Source organism: Canis lupus, chromosome 32 (assembly GCF_048164855.1).
Source record: "Canis lupus baileyi chromosome 32, mCanLup2.hap1, whole genome shotgun sequence".
In the NCBI taxonomy this organism is placed as follows: Eukaryota; Metazoa; Chordata; class Mammalia; order Carnivora; family Canidae; genus Canis; species Canis lupus.
In genome coordinates this window covers 21,100,170-21,124,639 of record NC_132869.1, presented here as the reverse complement: position 1 = coordinate 21,124,639, position 24,470 = coordinate 21,100,170, and the positions used below count along the sequence as shown (strand labels likewise).

The 24,470-nt window shown below is 39.3% G+C and overlaps 1 protein-coding gene across 6 annotated transcripts in view; it reads right to left on the bottom strand.

Annotated features, from left to right (window-relative positions):
- MAPK6 (mitogen-activated protein kinase 6) overlaps nt 1–24,391 on the bottom strand; it is a 36,233-nt gene extending 11,842 nt beyond the window's left edge. Inside the window, exons 1-4 of one of the 6 annotated variants that reach the window (XM_072808535.1) lie at nt 24,228–24,391; nt 12,637–12,708; nt 2,707–3,900; nt 858–1,002 (exon numbers count right to left, since the gene is read on the bottom strand). In XM_072808535.1, the coding sequence (XP_072664636.1) occupies nt 858–1,002; nt 2,707–3,261 (700 nt within the window). In that variant the 5' untranslated portion in view covers nt 3,262–3,900; nt 12,637–12,708; nt 24,228–24,391. Of the gene's footprint in view, nt 1–857; nt 1,003–2,706; nt 3,901–12,636; nt 12,709–18,055; nt 18,205–23,306; nt 23,736–24,227 lie in introns of those variants that run through there. The other 5 variants (XM_072808534.1, XM_072808532.1, XM_072808537.1 and 2 more) reach the window with 5 other exon arrangements.
- Between the last annotated feature and the right edge of the window lie 79 nt (nt 24,392–24,470).

The window sequence follows — 24,470 nt, the reverse complement described above, 5'->3', positions numbered from 1 at the left end:
AGTATGTTCATTATTTGACAGCTTTTTTCATCCAACTTTTCTCACTAATTCATGCATGTACATGATTTCTTTCATCAATCTTTTCTCACTGATTCAGGCTCATACCTTCATTTATATAGTACCATTCTCTCTCTCTTCCTCCCACCAAAATTCTTCACTATTCCTATGTAATGAAAAATCTTTTTACTCCATTATACCTTTTGTTTTAGCCATCATTGATGAAGACTCTAAGCTTGTAGCTCTTATACTCTGCACTAAATAATTTTATACAGACTCCTACTTTGCTTTACAACACTTGATATTTTTCATGGACTATTCACCCTTTCCTATGTTGGACTAAATTCTCTCTCATACTTCTATAGACTCCCTCATAGCACCAAACTCAGCAAAAAATTCCTTGTTTGGTTGTTTCTGAAAGGTCACAGCAGTCAGATGACAGGATATGGCAGTTCAGACATCAGAGATGATAGAGGACAAAGAATTACTGGATTTCCAATGACAGCTAAAAATTTTCACTAAGAGTAACAAACACTGACAACACTGGGCAACTCAGGCATCATTTAAGATTACCAACACGTATTGTGAGTCTAAAAAATAAAAAATTATGTTTAAGAAGAAAAACAAAATAACACTAGAATTTTGACTAAATTTGCTGAGTGAATATATTCAGTGAATATACGGTTTCTAAACTTTTTAAAATATTAAAACACCATTTTATCTTTTCATTTTAGTATCAGACTATAATAAATTATGTTAAATCTTATATAAATCTTGATTCATAGATACATACAAAATTATTTCTCTTTGAGGTAATTTTTTCCAAATATTTTTTTTCCAAATATTTTAAAATTTCTAACCTGCAAAGAGGGTTTTACCAGTCAGCATTTCAGCAAAGATGCAGCCTGCAGCCCACATATCAATGGCTTTAGTATAATTATTAGGAGACAGTAAAAGACGTGGAGACCTGTACCATTTAGTAACCAATCCTTCAGAAAGATGACCCTGAAAAAAAAGAAAACACACATACTTTAGTATTTTACTTTAGCTGAAGAACAGTACATAAAACTTGACTCATTAAAGAATCCCTGATCTTAAAAAAAAAAAAAAAAAAAAGTGAAATCCTAAAACAATACAGTTGATTTATATGCCTATTTTCGAGGCTCTTGCACTTTTCAGGCTCAATAGGGGGTTAAACTCTCCCTGGGATATATGATCCATAAGATGATGTTCACATGAAGTCTGCTGACCAAAATATACTATATATACTATACAAGATTAATGCTGACTATATCACATATTCAAAGCATGTTTCGAAGAGAAGCTATTTTTCACTTCAAGTCTTAAGTTACTTGAGGAGGAGGGATGCTTTAAATCAATGAGGGAAAGGTAAAAAAGAGCACCTAGGGTGCTACTTATAAACCAATGCCAACCTCCTGACAACGCAGGGGACCTGGCTCTATTATATATCCCATTCCTAATCAATTTTACTACTTTACGGTTATAAAGCACTTAACAAAAACAGTTATATACGTATACGACCTTACTTCGTCCTTAAAACAGGGTCAAAACAACCCTGAAAAATTATGAAGGTAGATATTATGCCATTTTAGAGGGACGGTAACACTCATAGATTAAGGAATCTACTTAAGGTCAGAAATGGAACTCAATTTTAACTAGTTTAACTCTTAGTTCAGTGTTCTATCCACAATACTTCATTGTTACCCATAAAAAAGATGTGATGGTTGTCCATTTCATTTTAATACTATATTTCTACATTAAAGTTTTAAAAAAATTAAGTTACACTTAATGTGAGATGCTAACATGTGAATGAAAAGATCTGTTTGTTTAGGCATGTACTATGGGAATCCAAGCAAGCAGGGAGCTCCAAGGGGTTCTTTATAACCAGAGGAGTTCCACTTTAATATTTTAAACAGCAGGATCCCACAGACAATTTCATTTGAAAACTAAAAGACCAAAGTTTGGCTCAGAAAACAATTTACTTCTTATATAAAGTTAAATTGTTACCTAAAGTACAGTTACTATGGATCCCTTAAGCTATTCTTACTGCCCATTTTATCTCTATACCAATTTAGATATCAAACTAAATTAAATTTGCCTAAACAAAGCATAACAGAACAGTAAAGACTCAAAAGGACAAAAGACCTAAATATTGAAATAGCATCCCCTCTTACCTTCGGATAGGACCACAATTTTGCCCTAAACACATAAGAATTTATCTCACTTTTAAATAAGGGAGAGTTTCAATTATAATAAATAACCATATACTTTTAGGATCCCACTCCAACTTCCTTTAAAAAAAAAAAAAGATGTATTTATTTATTTATGATAGACACACACACACACACACACAGAGAGAGAGAGAGAGGCAGAGACACAGGCAGAGGGAGAAGCAGGCTCCATGCTAGAAGCCCGAGGTGGGACTCGATCCTGGGACTCCAGGATCACTCCCTGGGCCAAAGGCAGTGCCAAACTGCCAAGCCATCCAGGGATCCCCCCAACTTCCTTTTAAACATATGGAGATTCTGAATGAAAGTAGATCTGTATCAGAAAAAAAGGTACTACATAAAGTTTAATACAATTAATGGAGAAAAAAAATCTGTCACAGTATATAAAGAAAATACAAGTACCTAATTCCTGATGATGTACACCAGTTTAAAGGTCTGTCTCAGCTAGCTTTCCACATACCTTATGGGAATAATGGGGATCCATGATCCGTGCAAGACCGAAGTCACCTATCTTCAGCACCAAGTCTTCAGTATTAATGAAAAGATTAGCTGGTTTGAGATCTCTGTGCAGTACGTTTGCAGAGTGAATATATTTGAGCCCACGTAGCAGCTGATACATGAAAAGCCTGGCATGCTCTTCCAGTAAAGGGCCCTGCTCCAGCACATTAGCCAAGTCTGTCTCCATGTACTCCTGAACAATGTAAACACTGTTCAGTTCAGTAAGAGAGCCCACATCGTCTGTTAACTGGCTTCCGCTAGGACCAAGAATTTCAAACACTTTCACAATGTTATCATGGTCAAGTCTTCTAATAATTTTGATTTCACGTAGAGCATGTTTGACACTCTGGGGATCAGTAAGGACAATTTTCTTGATGGCTACTCTTTTGTCACAGTCATTGTCTACAGCAGAAAAAACCAAGCCATTGCCTCCACAACCCAATGGTTTTAAGTCCATATATCTAGAGCCCAGATCAAAACCATGAATGTTCATGAGACTTTCAAATTTCTCTGCCATTTTGAAACCTTTACTATTGCCTTTTTTTCCTTTCGAATTGTTGAACTTGTGTAAACAAGGAAGAAAACTGACATCAAAAGGAAAGATCTTTCAAAAAAGGAAAAGAAAAATAATTTTGCTTCCACAGCAAGATGATTTCTTGATGTTCATTGCATATGCCAACCAGGCCCGTTGAGTTCCCCTTAGATTTAAAGCTCAAAAAGCTCTACTCATATTGAGAATTAAAAAGGTTGCAGTACTCATAGTTCAAGAAAGGGGCAGCAACTCTGCAGACATTTAAAGAAAACACTCAAGAAACTCAAACGGAATGAAATGACATACTATGCACTCAGATTTAACTGTGCTAAACGATTTAACATTTAACAAAAATGTGAATAAATATGCACACAACAGGCTTCTATGAACATTCTCCTCACAGTGCAGATACATTCAGTGTTGGACTGGTCCTGAGCAGCATCATTCTAAGGTGCTGATAAGCACTATTTCCGTTTTGCCTCTTCTCTTCCTTTGTTGCTGTATATTTCAACAGGAAGCCCTGGTGGCTGTTGGTTAACAGAAGATGTCTTTTGTTAGTGATCAGGTGGCTCCAGCTCACCACAATCACAATCAAAGCTACCGTCCATCTTACTCTGATAAAACCTAGAGGATGAGAAAAAAAGAAGGAAAAGAGTCACCACTGCAGGAAATACTAAGTACTCTTCAACTTTGTAAAATGACACGAACTGGGCATTTAGCTATAAACGACTACTGGTACATTCAACTTATTTATAGTTACTAAATGGAAAGATGACCCTCAATCAAAAATAGCTATGCATGTTGTAAGCAATTCACATGTACTAGGCTCAGACTCTAGGTCCCACCATACTAGATTCTTTGTAATATTTAGTCATTGGGTTGTAACATTTCTTAAATGCCAATAAGCAAAGGAAAGAAGGTTCACGGCATTTTTACAGAATCTTTAGAATTTTTTTTTTTTGAGGAGTACAACATGAGTACCATTTCTCTAAAAAAAACAACAACAACATAATAATAAGCCTGCAAAGGGTTAGTTCCTTAAAGAACATGTTTACTTATTAACTATGCTGATCAACATCCAATGGACAAAAATCTAGCAGTACAAATGAGAAATCTGCAGAGTATGCTCTTCAATTTACAAAAGAGTGAACTTGGGGGTGCACAGTGGCTCAATTGGTTAAGCATCTGACTTTGGCTCAGGTCATGATCTCAAGGTCCTGGGATCAAGCACCGTGTCTGGCTCTCTCCTCCCACCAGTGAGTTGGTTTCCCCCTCTCTGCACTCACATGCGCTCTCTAAACTCAAATAAATAAAAATCTGGGACGCCTGGGTGGCTCAGTGGTTGAGTGTCTGTCTTTGACTCAGGTCGTGATCCAGGGGTCCTGAGATCAAATCCCGCACTGGATTCCCTGCAGGGAGCCTGTTTCTCTCTTTGCCTATGTCTCTGCCTTCTCTGTGTCTCTCATTAATAAAAAAAAAAAGTCTTTTTTTAAAACTTAATAAATAAATATCTTTATTAAAAAAAGTCAACTTAAAAAAAAGTCAACTTGAACAGTTAATAAGCCAATGAAAAGGTATTTAGCTTCACTGATAATCAGAAAAATCAAATTACCTCAAGAAGATAACATTTCAGATTAGAAAAACATTTTTAGGAGTCTGTTACTATCAAGTCTGAGGAGGAATGTGGAAAAACAAGAACTTTTGTATAATACTGGTGAGTTTAAATTAGCAAAAGAATGTCAAAGAGCAATTTAGAATAAATAAATACATAAATGAATAAGTAGCATATCTATGACTTGGAATTTTTCTTCAAAAAGCACTCCCTAGAGAAATACTTGCAAATGAACATACAAAATGCCTACCTTTTTTTTGATAATCGCAAAATATTTAAAATAGCCTAAACTTTCAACAATGTGAGAGTGAGTTATATTCATATAGTGGACTATTATATAATCGTAAAAATGAATAGAGATGGTTGAAATCATCATAAATTAAATTTAGAAAGCAAGTTGCAGATAGAAATCTATATGCTGAAACCACTTATTTCAGGTTCATAAGCATGCACAATAATGCTACTTTTAAGAGTATATATGTGGCAAAAGTATTAAAAACATACATGACAGATAAGTACCAAATTCATGATAATCATTACTTTGAGGAATGAGAGAAGGGATTACCATCAGAGTGGGGTTACACAGTATGCTCCAACTACATCTTTAATGTGCTAATTCTTTTTAAAAAATGTGTGGAAAAAAAAATGTGTGGAAGTATGACAAATTATTAGAATCTTATAGACCTGGGCGGTATGTACATGAAGAGCTCATTATCATAGTGGGGCAAGACAGGTTGATAAATAAGCAAAATACAGACATCTGATGGTAATGAGTGATATAAAATAAATAAAAGAAAGGACAGGGAGAGTGGTTAGGGAATGCCTCTACTAAGGTGGTACTGGGAGCAAAGCCCTAAAGTGGGTGGGCCTTAGGGGTGCTACGTGGGAGTAACTATTGCAGACAGAGGGGCAAGCACACAAAAGCTGAGGTTAAGTATGTGTCTCAAGTCTGAGGAACAACTAGGTGGCCAATGTAGTAAGTAGCTCATTTAAGTGTATATGCCTATAAGCAAGTAATACAGACTAACCCTTAAATGTAAAAGCTTCTTGATCTAAGCTTCTTGCTGCTTTCTGATCTAAAAGCTGGTATAGGTGTATATACAATGTTATTTTCTGAATGAGTCTGAAGAAATTGAAGTGGGACAGGTGCAATATTCATTTATTCAAAGAGCTAATCATCAAAAGGCAATGAAAAACTCTATCAATACATGAAATAAAGCAGCCCATTCTGAACTTGAAATATGTAACAACTTTTTTTTTTTTTTTTTAAGATTTCATTTATTTATTCATGAGAGACACAGAAAGAGAGAACCAGAGACATAATAGGCAGAGGAGCTCTGCTCCATGCAGGGAGCCCGATGTGGGACTTGATCCTGGATCTCGGGATCATTCCCTGAGCCAAAGGCAGAAGCTCAACTGCTGAGCCACCCCGGCGTCACATGTAAAAACTTTCAATCAAAACAAAACAAAACAAAACCTTTCAATCACCTTCAGGTGTGGCTTAAGAGAACTGTTAGGAATCACATACACATCAGCTGTTTTACAAGGGCAAAGCATTTATACAATAGGGAATCTGCCTTTATTTCCTTCTTGCTACATTCTCCCACATGATCCACATGTGGAAATACAAGATTTTGAAAAATACAAGGTAACAGCTACTTGCCACAATCTAAGCAAATCTTCAACTACAAGAAATCCACAAGCATTGCAACTGTGTGAAAGAGAAAATGATGATACCGATAACTCAGAGAGTAAGTAGATAAAAAATAAAGCTGTTGCCAAAAGATCATTTTTTTTTTTTTTTTAAGATTTTTGAGAGACAGAGAAAGTGGGGAGGAGCAGGAGAGAATCACAAGCAGACTCCCTGCCCAAGGTGGAGCCTGAAGCCCGACACGGGGCTCAATCTCATGACCCTGAGATCATAACTGGAGCCAAAATCAAGAGTTGGACACTTAGTCAACTGAGCCACCCAGGTGCCCCGACAATAGCTTTATTTAATAAAAATTGATATTTACTACTGCTGAGTTATTTTAATAAATACAAGCACTTCTTGTATCTGCTTAATGTTGTAAAGGACATTAATTGCATAACAGCTTTGTTTTTTTACTCTAACAGAAATAGTTTCTTCTGTTTCCAAGTTTTTGTCTGCTTCACAGAAATCAAGGGGGAAAAAAAGCAGACTCTTAAAAATTCTGTACCTTGTCAGTCTGTATAAAACATTTAAAAGTTAAATGTACGAAAATAAACTTTTGAATTAAAAAACATTTCAGACTTAAAAACTTCAGACTTTTTAAAGGTCTTTAATTAACACTGTCTCCCCTTCCCATTTTTTCTATTTAGATTTATCTTGATACTTCCAGTCCCTACTAAATATCCTTTTATAAAAACATTATTTTTTAAAAGGCTCCAGTATTTTTGAGATTTTACGTTTCTTGTCTCCACCTGAAATAAAATGTTTGTTCATATTTACCTTCTTGCCCTTCTGTAGACAATCCCTTGAGGCTCAACTTTCAAGTTTTTGATAAATGTACATTTTAAAATCAGTTCTAGAGACTTAACATAAGAAAAGTAAGATCTCTAGTACTCTTTTAAACTTCTAGTTCACTAGTAAAGCAATCAGAGTCTGGCACAAATAATTTAGCTCTGCTAAAAATGACACTACTATTATGACAGAATAGCACTATAACAGGAACTGCAGCCAGATAATTGAAGAGAGATATAAGAATGAGAGATCTCCACTCAAGACCTCCACCCAGATCTGCTCTCTTTAAATTATAATGAGACCAAGAAACATCACAGACCAAAAACTACAAGGATGACAATGTTTTCTCAGAAATCTCAGTGACTGGTCAGCACTTAATAGGGGTAGAGTGGGTAAAAATTCATCTTGGGGAAGGCAGGAACTTGTACCTAGGCTGAGAACTGCAGAGTCCTCATTTTATTTTATTTTTTTAAGATTTTATTTATTTATTCATGAGAGACACAGTGAGAGAGAGAGAGAGGCAGAGACACAGGCATAGAGAGAAGCAGGCTCCATGCAGGGAGCACGACGCAGGACTCAATCCTGGGTCTCCAGGATCACGCCCTGAGCCGAAGGCAGATGCTCAACCACTGAGCCACCCAGGCATCCCCAGAGTCCTCATTTTAGATTCACATGATGACTACTGAAAGACTTGAACAGACTTCATAGAAATATGAGGCCATTCTAAAAAAGAAAAGAATATTAATCACCAAAACTATAATTCTACAGTGAGGATTACACAATAAAAAACTGGGGGACAGGGGAGACCAATAGCAGCGCTTGCCCAGTGATCTGCCTGACTGCTCTGCACTATTCTTCAAAATCTTTCAATAACTATTAGGACAAAAGCTATTAGAGCATATTTTCATCTGGGAGCTTGGAAAGTTAAGTATGCCCACCTTTATCAGTAAGTTGAAGGTAATGTTACACTTCTGCATGATAAAGTGGATCCAGTAATGTTTCCAATTCAGTCATGCTCCATTCAGCAAGTATTTGCTAATTATATGTTATATACCTGTCAATATACTAGGTACTAGAGATAAAATGGTAAGTAAAAACCGACTAGTGCGCTGCCTTCATGCAGTTTACAGTATGGCTAGAGATAAACAAGAGTAAACTAAGAAAAAGAGGGAGGCAAAAGGGACAAGCAATACCAAGGAATGGTACAGGATGCGAAGACAGCCTACACACTGAGGGATCTGACCTAATTAGGGATGTCAGGATGTATCCCTCTGGAAGCCATAAAAAGGCTGAGTGACCAGGAAAACAGCTTCCTCATTATTATTATTACCCTGATACCAAATCATAATGTCTCCAACTACCTCCATTTTTCCCGCCAATCATGGAGTTCTGTGGCCTGACTAAAGTATGCAGGTACAATCAACCAGATTACTGCTCAGAGCACTCTCCATCCATATCAATAACCTCTAGAAATGTCCCATTTATACCACTTTCTCTACCATCGTTCACATTTAACTTCATAAAAGCCAGTTCAAGGCTTAGACTCAGGAAAAATCTGGGGTTCCATATTCCTTTTGCATTTCCACACACTTCAAGAGAGGAAAACATAAACTAAAATGAGACAGTAACTTAAAACAACCCTTCCCAGCATCCTTCCAATTTCTCTGCCTCCAAATGTTACCCATTCCTACCAACCTCAGTACTGATATTGTGTTGCTTGGATAGGGATCCTTAATTAAATTTTAATTAGCTGTGTCAATGTTCTGTTTTTAACAACTGGGTGAATAAAATGAATTATAGGGAATGATTCATAAGAATAAAGTTGGCGTGGAGCATCTGCGAGGTTCAGTCAGTTAAGTGTCCAACTCTTGATTTCAGCTCAGGTCATGATCTCGGGTCCTGGGATGGAGCCCTGAGACAGGCTTCCCGTTCAACGGAGAGTCTGCTTGAGATTCTCTTTCCCTCTCCCTTTGCCCCTCTCCCCACTCACACTCTCTTAATGAATAAATCTAAAAAAAATAATAAGTTAGCTTTATGCTTTCTCTTTGATCTTCCTTCAGTGATCCACCATAAAATGGAAGTAAAGGTTTTCTATGTAGCCCAGCCTGGGTACCAGCTTCCTACATTTATAAAGCAGTTCCCTGAAACTGTATTAGCCGCACTGGTCTTCTCAAGCACTCCTTTGTTCCGTTAATCACCACCTGCTTTCTATCACTTAGCCTATCCCCACCCAAGCCAAGAGAAATACAGGTACTCTGAGTCAAGCCTAAGTATATTCAGAAAAGTTATAAAATGCAAAAGAACGAAGACTGTAAAATAACTTCTCATTCTATCTCCCCATTCAATAGAAACTGGATTTTCCTTCCTTTTCTTATCTAAGAACAACTTGGTCCCACATCAGAAAAGGAGTCTAGATGTGCAAAGCAAGTTTGAAGTGAGAGCTTTAAACATAAGGTTACTTATCTGGTCTTCTCTTCCATCTTCTACTCTGCTGCTTATCAGGTTAAATGTTGACATGGGTCATCTGGCCTGATCACATGCACTGACAGCTCCCCCCCTCCCCCAATGGTTTGTGCCTATTCTGCTCTTCTCCAGGGTCAAGTCAGTAACTTGAGTTAACTGGAATGTAGCCATTCTCACATCTCCTCAGCCAAAACCCAGTTGCTTTTGGAGAGAAGGGAAAGGTTGAGCTCTACTTAAATTCACATAGGACTATCTCTTAACCCTGGCACAGAGAGGTGTTGTTATAGCAAATTCATCCTAAGATCATATCTCAAAGCTCTCATCAAAGCTACTAAGTTTCTAGGGCAGAGAAGGCCAAAGGCTACAGCTTAACTGCTTGTTCATATGCATTCTTGACAATGCCCTTGGCTCCTGATGTAAGGTAGTCCTTAGAGTTATCAGGGATCCCTCTCAGGATTTGGACCTCAAAGATGCTCATGGTGTAAACTAATGTCAATGAATGATCTCAGTCATCTGAGGGGGAGGGAAGACCTTAAAACTAAACTCCAAAACCTAACAGGTCTTACATGCTATCAGTGACTAGTATGTGCTATAGACAAACTTAGGAAGTCAAAGACAGATGATTACTTGGCTTCTAACAAAGTATCCAATTTTTAAAAAACTCTTCTACTCTTGACTGCTGTTCTTAAATTGTCTGAACCTTTGCCTAAATACATTTTTTTAATTTTTTTTTAATTTTTATTTATTTATGATAGTCACAGAGAGAGAGAGAGAGAGGCAGAGACACAGGCAGAGGGAGAAGCAGGCTCCATGCACCGGGAGCCTGATGTGGGATTCGATCCTGGGTCTCCAGGATCGCGCCCTGGGCCAAAGGCAGGCGCCAAACCGCTGCGCCACCCAGGGATCCCGCCTAAATACATTTTAACATTATGGTCTTGCATTTGCCTTTGAGTATTTAAAAAGTCATTACAAAATAAATGTCATTATGTTTATTTTGATGCTCGTCTCTAGCTGCTATTTATTCTAGGGTACCCATATTAGCATATAAGAACTCCACAGACCAAGGAGGTTGGTCAAAAGTCTTTAAAGACTCTTTCAATTCTCATTCTATTACCTATGAAAGCATTGTACAAGTCTTTTACTTTACGGTCATTTGTTTCCAAGCACTTTTTATGGTGGTATGCCAGATTGGGGGACATTATTAAAGTTGCTATAAACTAAATAGTAAACAAACATAATCCTCTCTACAAATTTATGGCTGGAAATTTACAAATTATAATAGCTCTTCATCCCCTCTTCCATCTTTCTCCTTCTTGAGCCCTTCATTTCTTAGACTTCTCTTCTAACTAATGTTAAGGAAACATTGGAGCAAATATAGGAGACATGTAGACAGCCTCCTTCCTCAATTATCTTTGGCTATATGAGAATTCCAATCAAATGAAAATTAATATAAATTTCTGTAGCAGTCAGGATAGGTTCGAAAATTGTATAGTAACAAATAATCCCCAACATCTCACTGACTTACAACCAAAGTTTTAAGTCTTGCTAATGCAACAAATCTAACACAGCTGTCATCCAAGTTGTCAAAGTTAACTACCAGCTCTGTCATTGCCATTCAGTGTGCCAGTAGGAAGGAAGAAGTGCAACTATCTCATCGGTCTAAAGCTTCCATTAAAAAATGACACATCTTACTTCTGCTCATATTTAACTGACCAAGGCAGAACACATGGTCACGCCTGCTTCAAGGGAGTGGGAAAATGCAATCCTGACATGGTCCCAGAAGCAGAGAACCAAGATGTTTTGAAGAGCTTTGACTGCAGCTTCAATCCTGCCATCCAACCATTATATTTTTAGTCTACAAAACCTTATTGAGTATTTACCATATGCCAGATGTTGTTTTAGGCATAAAGGTCTAGCAGGGATCAAAACAAGTTAAAAAAAACAAAAAATCACGCTGACCTTATGGAGCACAAACTCCTAGATTATTGTAGTAGATTCCTCCCTATCCCACTAACATTTCTTCCTCCTCTCTTTTCTAATACTATTCCCCCCCTTCCCTTATCTTAGGCCATCCTTCCCCAACTAGTCTTATCTCTATTCTGCAGATCCCTCTACTCTTCTACCATTTTCCAGGGCACCACCTTACCATTTTCCCCTCCCTTGGCTTCATTGTATATTGCTCTATTTTAAAATAAAAGGTCTGGGGGGCAGGGGAGGGGGCAGCCCCAGTGGCACAGCGGTTTAGCGCCACCTGCAGCCCGGAGCGTGATCCTGGAGACCCAAGATCGAGTCCCACGCCGGGCTCCCTGAACGGAGCCTGCTTCTCCCTCTGCCTGTGTCTCTGCCTCTCTCTGTGTCTCTCATGAATAAATAAATAAAATCTTAAAAAAAAAAAAAAAGTATACTCTTAAAAAAAAAAAGGTCTGAAGGGTGCCTGCGTGGCTCATTCAGGTCACTGACTGGCTCTTGATTTCAGCTCAGGTCATGATCTCAGTGTTGTGGGATCCAGCCCCACATCAGGTTCCACACTCAGTCAGCATGGAGCCAGCTTGAGTTTCTCTCCCTCTGCCCCTCCCCTACTCTCTCTCTCATAAATAAATACATGCTAAAAAAAATAAAAGGTTTGAGACTCAGTTGCATTACTAACACTTTCTGAGCATAGTATCTGGGTACTTAGTAGGCACTTAAAAACTGCACTGAATGAATTAATGTAAACAGTATTATTTTATTTGATAGTAGGAAGTTTTGGAGAAGACAAGCTCTATCCTTAATTTTTTCAGAATCTGATCATACTCTAACCTACCATGGGGAACATCAGTGATGACTCCTAGACATGGTACTTTCCTTTCCAGGAACTCCCCGCAGGAGCTTCACCCTATGGTAAACACATAGGTTTGTCAACACATGAAGCAATGACTTCAACTCACTCAGACTGAAGAAAAAAAGAAAACTTCAGCTTTGTTATAGCTCCTGTTTTATTTTGTTGAGGCAGTAAGAAGAGATTGTGCTATTGAAATAGTGTCTTATATTAGCAGACAAGCAGGTTTCTATAAAAAGTCTCATTAGCCCATGTGATACCAACTAAGTATCATGAAGATACGTGAGACCTTGACATTATTCTGATTATTCTTCAGTTCACCCTAGCAGGCTCTATGGCATTTAACACCACAGCTTTCCAGATTGCACATCAAATATAACTGCTGTCATTTTTCAGCTAAGCCTGGTAAGGGTATGAAGAAGGCCGCAACATGCAAGCAAGACCATCCATAAGAAATATTTCTGGTCTCTCATCAAATGGAGAACCACATGCTTGATTGGAGAGTATCCAATTTTTAAAAAATGAACTGGAATAGCATATAACTTTCCTGGAATGTCCTTCCTCCTTTGTTTCTCCTTTTCTCCAAGGCTGAACAAAGCTTACAAGATTAAAAAAAAAAAAAAAAAAAAAGTGTAAGTTTCCTATCAGATTCATGCTAAACATGGGCACTACTGAAAAATTCCTGTCTGGTTTCATGAAGACCATATTAAAAGGAAAAAACAAATGAGATAAAGAGATCTGATAACTAGTCCATGATCCATGGCTAAATTAGCTTATACTCAAAGTGGTTCACATTTTAGGCCTCAGTCCCACCATCAGGAAAATGAAGCAGCTAAACTACAGGACTTCTATGGCCTCTTCCAGCTCTAAAGTTTTATAATTTTAAGAAAAGGTTCAGGATTTCCACTTCTGATTAGAATGCAGAAATGTAAAAGACACCATTACTCTCACCCTATAAACCATGATGAGCTGGATAAGCTACAATACTGTAGTTTGGAAAACCCATCAGGAAAGCTAAAGATGCAAAGAAATATAAATAAATTAAATTCTGGAAAGTCTTAAGCCCTTCATAAAAGAAGAGACCAGGACTATTCTCATTCCTGGCAAAGTGGCAAAGCAAGAAATTTTCCACTAACAGAATTGAGAAGAAGCCAGCCAAATTTATAACCAACTTTTAAAAGCTGTATGTGGTTGCAGCTAACAGATTAGAATTCAAAGGAGGTCCAGCTACAAGTCCCACCTGCCAAACTCTTCCCCATGGGTCCTCACTGAGAACAAAAGTCTAGAGCAAGGCAGGAAAGCGGAGAGAATCTCATGGAACACATGGGCCTCCACCACATTCAAGGCAGCTGCCTCTGAAGGTGAGGGAACAAGTCAGGAAGCATAAGATAAACCTCTCCAATGCATTCTGAGTACAAGGGAGATACTCTTCCTAAGACAAATAAACAGGGCACAAATATGAAGTAAAGAAAACCTATGGTGGTACTAGAAAGCAAAGAAAATGTCCAAACAGTCCAAAGAACTGGCAGCTAGGCTAAATAGGTTCAGAAAGCTGACAGGATAGAAGCAGATAAAGAAATAATCTAACAAACTTTCCAAAACTGGGGAGTCTGGGTGGTGCAGTTGGCTAAGTGTCCAACTCTTGGTTTCAGCTCAGGTTGTGATCTCAGGGTTGTGAGACTGAGCCCCACATTGGGCTCCAAGCTCAGTGCAGAGTCTGCTTGAGATTCTCTCTCCCTCTCCCCTGCCCCTCCCAGTCATGCACGTGCACGCTCTCTAAATAAATCTTAAAAAACAAAATTAAAAAATTTTCCGTAACTGACAAAAGACACCAACTCACAGACTCAAGAACTCAATGAATTGCAAGCAGGATAAATACAAAGAAACCCATACCAAGGTATACTATAGCCAAACTGTGAAAATGGGGGGAAAAAAAGAGCAACCAGGTAAAAGAGAGTTAACTATATATAGTAGGGAAGTACAGTAAGAGTGATGGCTGATTTATCACTAGAAATGATGAAAGCCAGAAGACAACAGAACATCACTTTTCAAGTGCCAAAACAGGGAAATAACCCAGAATTCTGTGCCTAGGGATATGAAGATGAAATGAAGATATTCATTCAAAAATGAAGATGAAATAAAGACATTTTCAAAGAGACAAAAGTGGAAAGAATTTGTCTCCCTCAGATTTTTGCTAAAAAAAATGCTCAAAGTTCTTAGGCTGAAAGTGAGGAGTTGGGGGGGGGGGAGAAAGAGAGAACGAGAACACAGGGAGAGGGCAGAGGGAGAAGCAGACCCCCTGCTGAGCAGGGAGCCCAATCCAGGGCTCCATCCCAGGACTCTAGGATCATGAATGAACTCAGCTGAAGGCAGATGATTAACCAACTGAGCCACCAGGGCACCCACCTATCTACGTTTAAATGTCTTTAAGAAACTACTGATTATTTTAAACAAAACAATAATGTATTGTGGGGTTTACAGCACATTTAGAAATAAAAATATAAAACAAGAGCACAGAGTGCTGGAAGGGAGTGAACTGAATCATGTGATCATGTTTACAGTACCGGTGAAGTAGTTTATATTATTTTAAAAAGACTATGATAGCTAGTAAAAGGCTCATGGGTCATCTTAAAACACCTTCCTTTCTGGCCATTATGTTTACTTAATAAAATGCCCATCAATGGAGAGTAAAAGGAAGGATAAAAAGAAAACTAAATAAATCAGCAACTGCAAGTAGTTTTTGTGTACTTTTACATCAACTATAATATAAACCAATATGTTAACATTAAAGCACTATCATAAAAAAAACATTAAAAAAAAGCAGTATCATAGATTCATGGATTATACCAAAGGAAATGAAAATTAACCATGTTAATCAAGATATACATATTTTAACTGAAATAACTTTGAGGGGCTCTACTTCCTGCTTTAAAAAAGTATGCACTTTTAAGATATTAAAAAATTATACTATGGAATATAGCTGTAAAGTTCAAACTGGAGGATATAAATATGTCTGGTACATATTTATCCCACATTATCTACTATTATAAAAGCAATTAATGAAAAAAGGGCTTATATAATAAAGGCCCTGAACCTGATAATAGAATTTTTAATATCTGAATTTTCAGAGAATATAAATAACAAATAGCAAGCTTGATTACGAATGTATTATATGGGAAGCATTGTACTGGACATATATCTTATACTAAATCCTAACTACACTGTAAAATGGGTTTTATGATCTTTATTTCAGAGAATTTAAATAATGCATTCAACATCACACATCAATGAGATAGCCATGATTTGAATCTCAGGTTGTAAACTAAGCCCATGACCTTCTCTCAAATCATAAAATTTTTTTTTATTGACCAGTAAACACTCTCCCACCTCTTTGAGAATACATTTCCCACATTCTTCTGCAAACCAAAAAATGTAATCATCGAAATCAGGAAATTAACACTGGTATAATGCTACCATCTAATACTCAGATTCCATTTAAGTTTCTGCAATTACATCAATAATGTACTTGACAGCTAGAGGACCCCATCCAGAATCACATGTCACATTGACTACAATACAATCTTTAACATATTTTTCCCTTTAGAAGTGTAAAGGAATCAAACGTTTTCTATAGTCCACAAAAATTTACTGAGCAATTGGCATATGCCAGACACTATTTGATGATACAGTGGATAATAAGACAGCTAAGGTTCTTCTACTTCCAAAGAGTTTACATTCTAGTTTACAATCTCGTGAGGAGAGATTAACAAACTAGTAACATAACTTCCGATTTGTCTAAATGCTATGATTGAGTGACTGGGAAATGGCCATCTATGGAGCTAAAATCTAAATAAGAAGGTACCAATTCCAAACAGAGGAAACAGCAAATACAATCTAAAACAGGACAGAATATGGTATTTGGAGGAAAAGATGCCAATGTAGCCACGGCATGCTAAGCAGAAGGAGAGAGGAATGAGGTGAAGATGGGACAGGTAGAAAGAAACACCTGAGGCAAGATTCTGAATTTTATAACTCACCACCAAAGGAAAGCTATTGAAGGATTTAAGCAGACAATTGCATGGTTTCATTTACATTTTAAAAAGATGAATTCTGGCTACTGGGAAGACAATAGGCTGAGGATAATAGAGTGAAAGTAGGCAGAGTTAAAAGCTATTTCAATAGGTCAAGTAAGATGACGGTGGCTATCACTAGGCTGGTAGAAATAAAGATGTAAAATAGGAGACAGTTTCAAGTAATATCCTGGAGACCAAGAGAACCTGGTGAGGGATTAGATATGGGGGACAATGGTAACAGAATTTAAGGATAACTCCTAGGTGCCAATTACTGAGATGGGGAAGACTAGGGGAATAATATGGGAAAGAGAATTCTATTTTGAATACATTAATTCTATTCATATAGTGTCTATTTAGATATCTAACTGGTAACATCAAGCATACAGTTGGATAATGTGTCGGGAGCTCAGGCGAGAAGTCTAAACGTAAATCTGAGAATTACCCACATATAGATAGTACTTAATAAATTGAATGAGGGGATCCCCGCTCAGCAGTTTGGTGCCTGCCTCTGGCCCAGGGCGCGATCCTGGGGTCCCAGGATCGAGTCCAATGTCGGGCTCCCAGCATAAAGCCTGCTTCTCCCTCTGCCTGTGTCTCTGCCTCTTTCTGTGTAAATATTTTAAAAATTATAATAATAAATTGAGACCACTTGGGAAAGAATTTTGAAAGGGGAGGGGGAACAGGACTAAATTCTGGGATATGTCAATATATAAGGGCAGGTAAACTACAGAAGCTTGTAAAAATTTATGACAAGGTGTGAGGTAGGAGAAAAACAAAATGTCTCATATGCTAAGAAAAACAGGTGAATATGCAGAAAACAACGGTCAACTATATTTCAAGCCGTCACAAGATCCTATAAGATGGATTTGGTAAATCAAAGTCACTGGTTTCCTGATTATAGCAATTTCAAGCGGTAAGATGGTTTAACAGAAGCCAGTCTGGAACAGGTTGAGGAGCAAAGTGGAGAGGGCGTACAAAGACAACTCTTGAAAATCGGTCTGAAGAGGATCGGAGAAATATGAAACTAGACGATAGCTAGAGGAGAAAATGAAATCAGAGAGGATTTGTAACAGATTTCTATATCCATACTGTTCAATATGGTAGCCAATTAACTATAAATGGTTACCAAACAGATGAAATGTGGTTAGCAGGGCTGAAAAACTAATTTTTTTCTAAATAAATTTTTATTTAAATAGCCACATATGGCGAGTGGCAACCAGACCAGACACTATAGTTCAGAGCACCTTTGTACACTAATAAAGATGACCCAATAGGAAGGGAAAAACTCATCATGTAGGCAAGAGAGGAGTCCTTAAGAAGAGAAGAGGCACCTGGATGGCTCAGTGGTTAAGCATCTGCCTTCGGCTCAGGTTGTGATCCCCCGGTCCTGGGATCAAGTTCTGCATCAGGCTCCCCCGTGGAGAGCCTGCTTTGCTGCTTCTCCCTCTATGTCTCTGTCTCTCTCATGAATAAATAAAATCTTTAAAAAAGAAAAAAAAAAAGGTCAAGAGAAGGAATCCAAAGCACAAGCAGAAGAATCCACAAGGGATAAACATGAGTGAAGCAAACCATGAAGTTATAGCAACTGGTGGGAACCCATAAAATTTAAAATTAGAGTATCTCTAAAGCCTAGTTGAAATCTCAAGCATAAGACTAAATTACAGAAGGCTGTAGAGGCTAAGCAGGAGTACTTGGGAAGATAATTTATATCTACTAATAAGTATTCATTGCCAGGCATTTCCAAGTGACAAATTATTTCTGCTACTCGGAACTAATACCTTGTAAGTCTTATTTTACAAATAAGAGTACTGACGCTCTGAGAAGTAAAGCAACTTCACTGAAATCACATACATAGTGAATGTCAAGATTTGGACACAGGCCAGTCTGATTTACTTTAGGGTCAGATGCTTACCACTACCTAAGTTGGGAGGTTAAGGACCAATGTTTCTGACCTGGAAATATAAAAAATGGCAGACCAATCTGGCAGCTAACAAGTACCAAAAAGCACAGAGGTCCTAAGCCAGAGGCAAAAACTGCCCCGTCCATGCTATCTACAAGATAATTAAGGAATATTTATTTAATAACTATTTTTAATTTTTTTTAAATACAAGTGAAAATATCTTTGAGACAAACAGTAAAATAAACATTTTTTGCAACTTAGATTATCTACTTTACTGAATACAAGACTATCAATCAGAAAACTAGCAGTGCTTAAAACTACTAAAGTCATATCTGGGCATATTGAAAAAGTAGGCAGAAACTGACCATCTCTCCAATTTGTAAATGAAGGAGGAAATTATTAAACTGAGCCTAATCAGTTAATAAATTACAGCTTAGGTTATTTTAAATTTAATGTCAGTATAAATCATCCAGATCTGAGCTGTCCAATATGATAGCCACTAGCTAGCTATTTAAATATAATTAAAATTAAATTAAAAATTCAGTTCCTCAGGTGCACTAGCCACCATTAAGTGCTCAACAGTCACATGTGGCTAGTGGCTATCTCGATGGACAGCAAAGAATATAGCACTTCTATCACCACAGAAAGTTCTACTGAACAGTGATTAATTATCTTCAATTTTCCTTTTGATTTTTTTCAGGAGAGCCAATAAAAGGAGTAACTCAGAACTATATATGCTTCTAGAAATGCACGTGAATTTGAATCACCTGAGAATCCTGTAAAAATCCTGTAAAAATGTAGATCCTAGTTCAGTAGGTCTTGGGATGGGGTCAAGAATTCTACACTAACAAATTATTAGGTGATGTTAATACTGGTGGTCCAGCAATCACACTTTGAATACTAAGATCTTAGTTCTTTCTGGGTCTCAGTTTCCTCAGCTGTCATGTACCTGGGGCAAGATAATAGCCACGATCCCTCTGTAAACATTAACATTGTATAGTTTGTACAGAATTAAATGCAGAGGGATCCCTGGGTGGCGCAGCGATCCTGGAGACCCGGGATCGAGTCCCACATCGGGCTCCCCGTGCATGGAGCCTGCTTCTCCCTCTGCCTGTGTCTCTGCCTCTCTCTCTCTGACTATCCTAAAATAACTTAAAAAAAAAAAAAAAAAAAAAAAAGAATTAAATGCAGAGATTTCATTTTCTGCAGAGGAAGTTTCTTCCCTGAAGTAAATGCTATGATTCTAACACGCAATTTTTGCGCCACCATTCTTTTTCCATGGAAAGACATACTAAATTTAAATAAAAATCAATGGGAAAACGTGATTTGCCATGTAAATATTCAATCTCTGTACAACTTTTCAGAAATGGGTTTAAAAGACTAACATAGGGGATCTCTGGGTGGCTCAGTGGTTTAGCGCCTGCCTTTGGCCCAGGGCATGATCCTGGAGTCTCAGGATCCCGGGACTGGATGCATCCAGTCCCGCATGGGGCTCCCAGCATGGAGCCTGCTTCTCCCTCTGCCCGTGTCTCTGCCTCTCTCTCTCTCTCTCTCTCTGTCTCTCATGAATAAATAAATAAAATCTTTAAAAATGTTTAAAAAAAGATTAACGTATACGAAAGACAAACCATTTAAGAATCACAAGAGAGGTGTACTATATTTTCTAAATACACAGCTCATGGAAGAAAAAAAACAAAAAACAAAAAACTTGATGCTGGACTCAGCCTGTACCATCGTTACCTTGAAAGCATCAGCTCCACATGAAAAGCGACCATCTGGAAAAAGCCATTTACTACAATAACATTATTGTTGTTTTGTTTTTGTAAGGTTTTAAGGCTCTGAGCAATAAAACTCACCAAAATCCCCATACCACTAGCAGGCTACAGAGTAACATAACCATCCTCAAAACAGGCTGAAGGAGCTGACACGGGGCAGCCAACAATGCCACAAAGAACTTACCTTTGGGACATCTTATATTTTAACAAGGGTCCTAGGGTCATACACGGTTCAAATGGGCAATGCAAACAAAGAAATGGACTGTAGTGGTGTGGCTCACCATTTCATTAGGCAGTACCTCATAGAAAAGAGACAGGCTAAAATATCCAGTTTGTTTATAAATTCTGAATTATGTTTATGCATGACAGGTAATTATCTATACTCAAACTGGAAATACATGTTCAACCTCTAGGTAATAGGATGTTTTGAAAATCTACAATACTTTTTTTATATTTGTATTTTTATATTTCCTTTAGGAGGAAATATATTTTAAAAGTTTAAATTAAACTGCACTACAGTTCTTCTATATAAATCATGCCAGACTTCCAAAATCTTTCCAAAGACTTAATACAATACATTTTACTACCTACGAAACTCTTCAAATAAATTACTTTGAGAAAGTAAATAGTATACAAAGAAAACCTAAGAGATGGGGAGTTTTTTCTTCTCACTTTTAAAACAAACTGCTAGTCTCAATCTTTTTTTTCCCTCAATTTTATTTTAAGTCAGCCTGTTAAATGGTAGCTTTAAAAAATCAGTCAAAATATCTTATTACCCAATTTCAGTGTGAGTCCTAAATTTGGAACCATACATTCTGCCTATTTTAAAAAATGAACTGATGAGGGGCACCTGATTGGCTCAGTCAGAGCATGGAACTCTTGATCTCAAGATTGTGGGTTCAAGTCCCATGATGGATGTAGAAATTACTTAAAAAGTAAAAAAAAAAAAAAAAAAAAAAAATTAAATCTTAAAAAAAACATGAGATGTCTGAGTGGCTCAGTGGTTGAGCATCTGCCTTCCACTCAGGGCATGATTCTGAAGTTCCAGGATCAAGTCCCACATCGGGCTCCTTGCATGGAGCCTGCTTCCCCTCTGTCTGCCTATGTCTCTGTCTCTGTCTCTCATGAATAAATAAAATCTTTATAAAATAACTAAATACATCTTAAAAAAAAAAAAAACCTGATGGAAAAGTGCCTATCACAATACTTACTTCAAGTTGTCTTTGTTAAAACAGAAAATTCATATAAATCAGGAGAAAGAACTACTGTATCATTCTGTCAGAGTGAAATGCTCATATTCAGAGTTATATCCGATTAATACTTCTGCACCTTTGCAACACTAATTTCTAGATATTATAAAGATAACTTTTACATTACCAATGAGAACATAAGGCTAATTTCTACTTCAGCATAAACTTCTGTCTTTTATAATCTGTAACAAGTCTTTCTCAATAAGGCAAGAATTGCTAGTATCAAACATTTAGTAGTAGCCACTGACCAGCAATTAATTTTACCATTCCTCTCAACAAAATGTTATAAAATTCCACCTGTAGGATATTTGATCTCCTTTTAAAATGCAATTTAAGAAGCCATTACTCTTAAGAGAAACTGCGGCTCCTCTAGAGAGAGAATTATAATGTGGACAGAAACATTTTAGCCCTATCATTTAAAAAAATACAGTGTATAAAAAAAAAAAGGGCCACGTAGCAGTCCGTGGGCAGTATGAGTCATCACCCAACTCAAAACTTGCAGCACTTCTAAGCTTCCTCCTACCAGACCCCATCCCCTTCAGCAATGTACCCTGAGTCAGCAAACCTCACTATTTTGTCAGTTATGAATTCTCACGATGTTTAAATGAACTTATGCAAAACACTGCAACACATTTAGTACTAACACTTGTCATTAGAACATGTGCTGTTTCCACTTCAAAATTAACTCCTCTTCAAATCAATCTTTAGACTCTTTCTTAATCATCACAGAGTAGCCAAACACTACATTTCATTCTCCTTTGCAAGGAACCAAGCTCCAAACTATAGTCATATATGAACGTTTTTATAAACAATTCTCCATTTCCCAGAGGGTTTTTTTTTCCCTGAACAGTAATATCTAAATAATAAAACACGTCCTGCTCAAACCCTGCATATTTCCTAGATGACTGCAATTACTGAATTTAGAACACCAATAAGCAATTTTACAAGTTTCACCCGGCAATTCTTATTAAGTGATGTAACATATATATGTGAAAGGACTTTACGCTCCTTGGCACACAGAAAGCAAGCCCTTCATAAACGTGTTTGAACAACTACTCGTAAGAGAGGTGAGAGATTCTTCCACTCAATTCAAGATCATTTTTCAAACATTAAAATCTGACATTTCTAAGAAGAAACTCTAGAGGCGGTTCCTCTCCAGAGCCAGGCCCTGTCTGGCGCGACCCTCCAATCTTCTAGTCAAATTACTGTTTCCACCTCAGTTTCCCAAGGTTGAAGACAGAGAACATGTCCAACCAGAACCTTAAAAAAAAATAAAATAACAAGGCTAGAAGAAATCCATCAGAAAATTACTATGAAGCTGTTTGCGTTCCATTTAGTCCCTCGTCAAATTTTTTTCCCCTTGACACATCATCTCGTCTCGTTAAAAAAGAAAAAAAAAAAGTTAATACCGACTTTTAAGAGCATTTTTAGCATGGAGGAAAAACAACGTGAATGTGCTGCAAATGCAGGAAGGCTTCTAATTCCACCACTTCACTGGGCGTTCGCCAATGAGCAAGCCAAAGAAGAAATAAAACGGGAGAGGAAATCAAAAAGATCCTGCTTCACAGAGCTCCCACAGGACACCTGAACCGGCTGTCTTCCTAAAGCCGAGAAACAAAAGGCGCCCCGAAGACCTTTACTTTTCAACGCATCTCACCAAGTCAGACAAAAACGCTCAGGCGAAGCGAAGAGGCCCTTTCTGGTGAACTGACAAAACAAGTTTCCATTTGGGTACTTGCACAGCCCAGCGCTCAGCGTCCCGAACGCCGCCGAGGCAAGGCTGCGGCGGGCTGAGGGGGCTTGAGGGGGAGAGAGGAATCCGGAACGCCGGCTCAAACAAGTTTCCTGTACCTCATGTACGGCCAGAGCTCAACACTCGGGCAGAGGACCTCGGGGCTCTGAGACCGGCCGGGGGAGCCGTGCGCGCTACGCAATTCGCCGAGTCCACTGGAGACTTTGCCCGGCCGGAGTCAGCTGAGGCCGAGTCACCGGAGTGGGAAGGGGGAGGAGACGCGGGAGCATTTCGAAGGCGGCGTGCCAGGAAGGCGAGACTCCGCGCCACCTCACGCTCCCGGGCCGCCCCTCCCGGCCGCCGCCCCTAGCCCGCCGCCCGCCGCCCGCCGCCCGCCGCCCGCCGCCCGCCGGCCGGGGCGGGCTTCGAACCCGCGGAGCCGGGCGCGGGCGGCGGGCGGCGGGGCCGCAGCCGAGCGGCGGGGCCCCGGGGCTGGCGGGCGCGGCCCGGCCCGGCGGCCGGCGAGGGGCGTGCCGGGTGGGAGGGGCGCGCCGGCCGCTCCGCCGGCCCCACGCGGGGACCCCGGCCCGCCGCCCGCCCGCGCGGGGACGCGCCGGCCAGGCCCGAGCGGGCGGGCCGGCGGGCGGGCGGACGGGCGGGCCGGGGACGGAACAAAAGCGCCTTTGTTGAGCGGCGGCCGCCGGAGGGTCACACACAATGGAGGAGGGAGCCGGCTCCTCCGCCGCCGCCGCCGCCGCCGCCGCCGCCGCCGCCGCCGGGCCCGCCGCGGCGCCCTCCCGAGCCGCCCCACCGGCGCGCCCCGCACACGTACACACACACACTCACGGGACTTCTCCGGCTCATCGAGGGAGTGCGGGGCCCGCGGACAGCCCCCAATGTCGGCTCAGGTCTCCGGCTGTGCTGGCGGCAGCGGCGTCTCCGAGGCTCTCGCTTTGCCGCAGTCGCCGCCATGTAACCCCGACCCGCGAGAGAGGGCGAGGGAGAGGGGGCGGGGTCTCCGCGAGCCACGCCCCCTCGCGTCACAGGCTCACTCCACGGGTTCCCCCGCCCCCGCCCCCGCCCGGCCCC